This window comes from Dioscorea cayenensis, chromosome 1, assembly GCF_009730915.1.
Source record: "Dioscorea cayenensis subsp. rotundata cultivar TDr96_F1 chromosome 1, TDr96_F1_v2_PseudoChromosome.rev07_lg8_w22 25.fasta, whole genome shotgun sequence".
Lineage (NCBI taxonomy): Eukaryota > Viridiplantae > Streptophyta > Magnoliopsida > Dioscoreales > Dioscoreaceae > Dioscorea > Dioscorea cayenensis.
In genome coordinates this window covers 28201651-28203260 of record NC_052471.1, presented here as the reverse complement: position 1 = coordinate 28203260, position 1610 = coordinate 28201651, and the positions used below count along the sequence as shown (strand labels likewise).

At 38.3% G+C, this 1610-nt stretch overlaps 1 protein-coding gene across 1 annotated transcript; it reads right to left on the bottom strand.

Annotated features, from left to right (window-relative positions):
* Positions 1–523: 523 nt before the first annotated feature.
* On the bottom strand, positions 524–1243 carry LOC120258289 (uncharacterized mitochondrial protein AtMg00810-like). The gene is made up of 2 exons (XM_039265655.1): positions 751–1243; positions 524–639 (listed from the first exon to the last, which is right to left on the bottom strand). The coding sequence occupies exons 1-2, from the start codon at positions 1241–1243 to the stop codon at positions 524–526; spliced, it is 609 nt and encodes a 202-aa protein (XP_039121589.1).
* Positions 1244–1610: the final 367 nt, after the last annotated feature.

Genomic DNA, 1610 nt, shown 5'->3' with positions numbered 1-1610 from the left:
TGATTTTTAATTCTATGATGTTGATTGAGAATTTTCCTTTTTTAGTAAATTTTCAATTTGTTTCCCTTTTTATGTTTTTTTTGAGTTTTCTTGTTGGTCTATTTAATTGTAAGTTTTCGAGCTATGAAGGGCAATTTTTAATAAAAATAAATTTGAATTGTTCATTGCTTTCATCTAAATTCCTGGGCATTCTTAGACTAAACAGGATTAAATTTTTATTTTGCTGTTGACTTGGGAATTCTTAGACTAAACAAGTCTTCAACCTTATCCCGCTATGTCACAATGCCTCTCTGAAGTATTTGAATTTGTGATTTTGCAGGCCTTTAGTAAGTATATCTGTGACTTGCTCATGTGTGCTACAGTGTATGATGCTAATGATACTGTCTTTAACTAAGTCGCGAATGAAATGATACCTTGTATCAGTGTGTTTGGTGCAACCATGTATAATGGAATTCTTGGCGATGGAGATAGCTGACTTATTGCCCGCACATGTATGATGCTTCTCACCCAAATCATCCAGTAGTCATCGCAGCCAAACAGCCTCACATGCTGCCGAAGTGACCGACATGTACTTTGCTTTAGTGCTTAACAGTGTGGTTATTTGCTTCTTCTTAGAACACCAAGCTACTGCATCAGAACCTAGCATGAAAACCCATCCCATGGTGCTCGAACGATTATCCGATGAGCCTCCCCAGTCATTATCCGAGTAGCCAGTGAGTGTGAGATTAGACTTGCTCTTATACTAGATACCAAATTCCATCATTCCTTTCACATAGCGCAGGATCCTCTTCACTGCCCTATAGTGATGCATAGACGGTGCTTGCATGTATTTTGCAACTACTCCAACAACGTGTGTTATATCCGGCCAGGTCTGAGTTACATATAACAAACTTCCCACTAGCATTCTGTATTTATTTGGATCTGTCTTCCCAGAGCTGTCCTGAAGATGTAATTTTTCATTTAATTTTAGTGGAGTAAAGATCGGATTGCAGTGCAACATACCGGCTTTGTTTAGAAAGTCTTCGGCATACTTTCGTTGTGAAAAAATAGACTCATCACCTTGAACTATATCCAATCCAAGAAAATATTTTAGATATCCCAAGTCAAACATTTCAAACATTTTCATCATGTTTTCCTTGAACTGTTTCAGCATCTCACTGGAATTACCCATGTAGATGATATCATCTACGTATAAGCATAACTTGAGAATATTTGAGCTTCCATTGTGTTTTCTATAGATCATGGGCTCGTTTATGCTTTGTATGAAACCCATCTGCTGGAAATATGAGTTGATCCGACTAAACCAAGCTCTCGAAGCTTGCTTAAGGCCGTACAGAGCCTTACGAAGCATGAACACTTTCTCTTCCTTCTCTTTGATGATGAATTCTTAGGTTGACATACATAGACTTCGTCCATTAGATCGCCATTCAGAAAGGCAGTCTTGATGTCTAATAGATTAATTTTCCACCTCCTCTGGGTCCCGAAGGTAAGAAATAGACAAACCGTTTTCATTCGTGCAACTGGAGAGAACACTTCTTCGTAATCGATTCTCTCCACTTGACTGTATCCTTTTGCAACAATTCTCACCTTCTTTCTTAGTAGGCTCCCAT

Coding starts and splice junctions, on each gene's coding strand:
- LOC120258289 (XM_039265655.1), bottom strand. CDS start 1,243: ATGATCTATAGAAAACACAATGGAAGCTCAAATATTCTCAAGTTATGC. Junction 640..750: donor GAAAGGAATGATGGAATTTG/GTATCTAGTATA, acceptor TTTTCATGCTAG/GTTCTGATGCAGTAGCTTGG.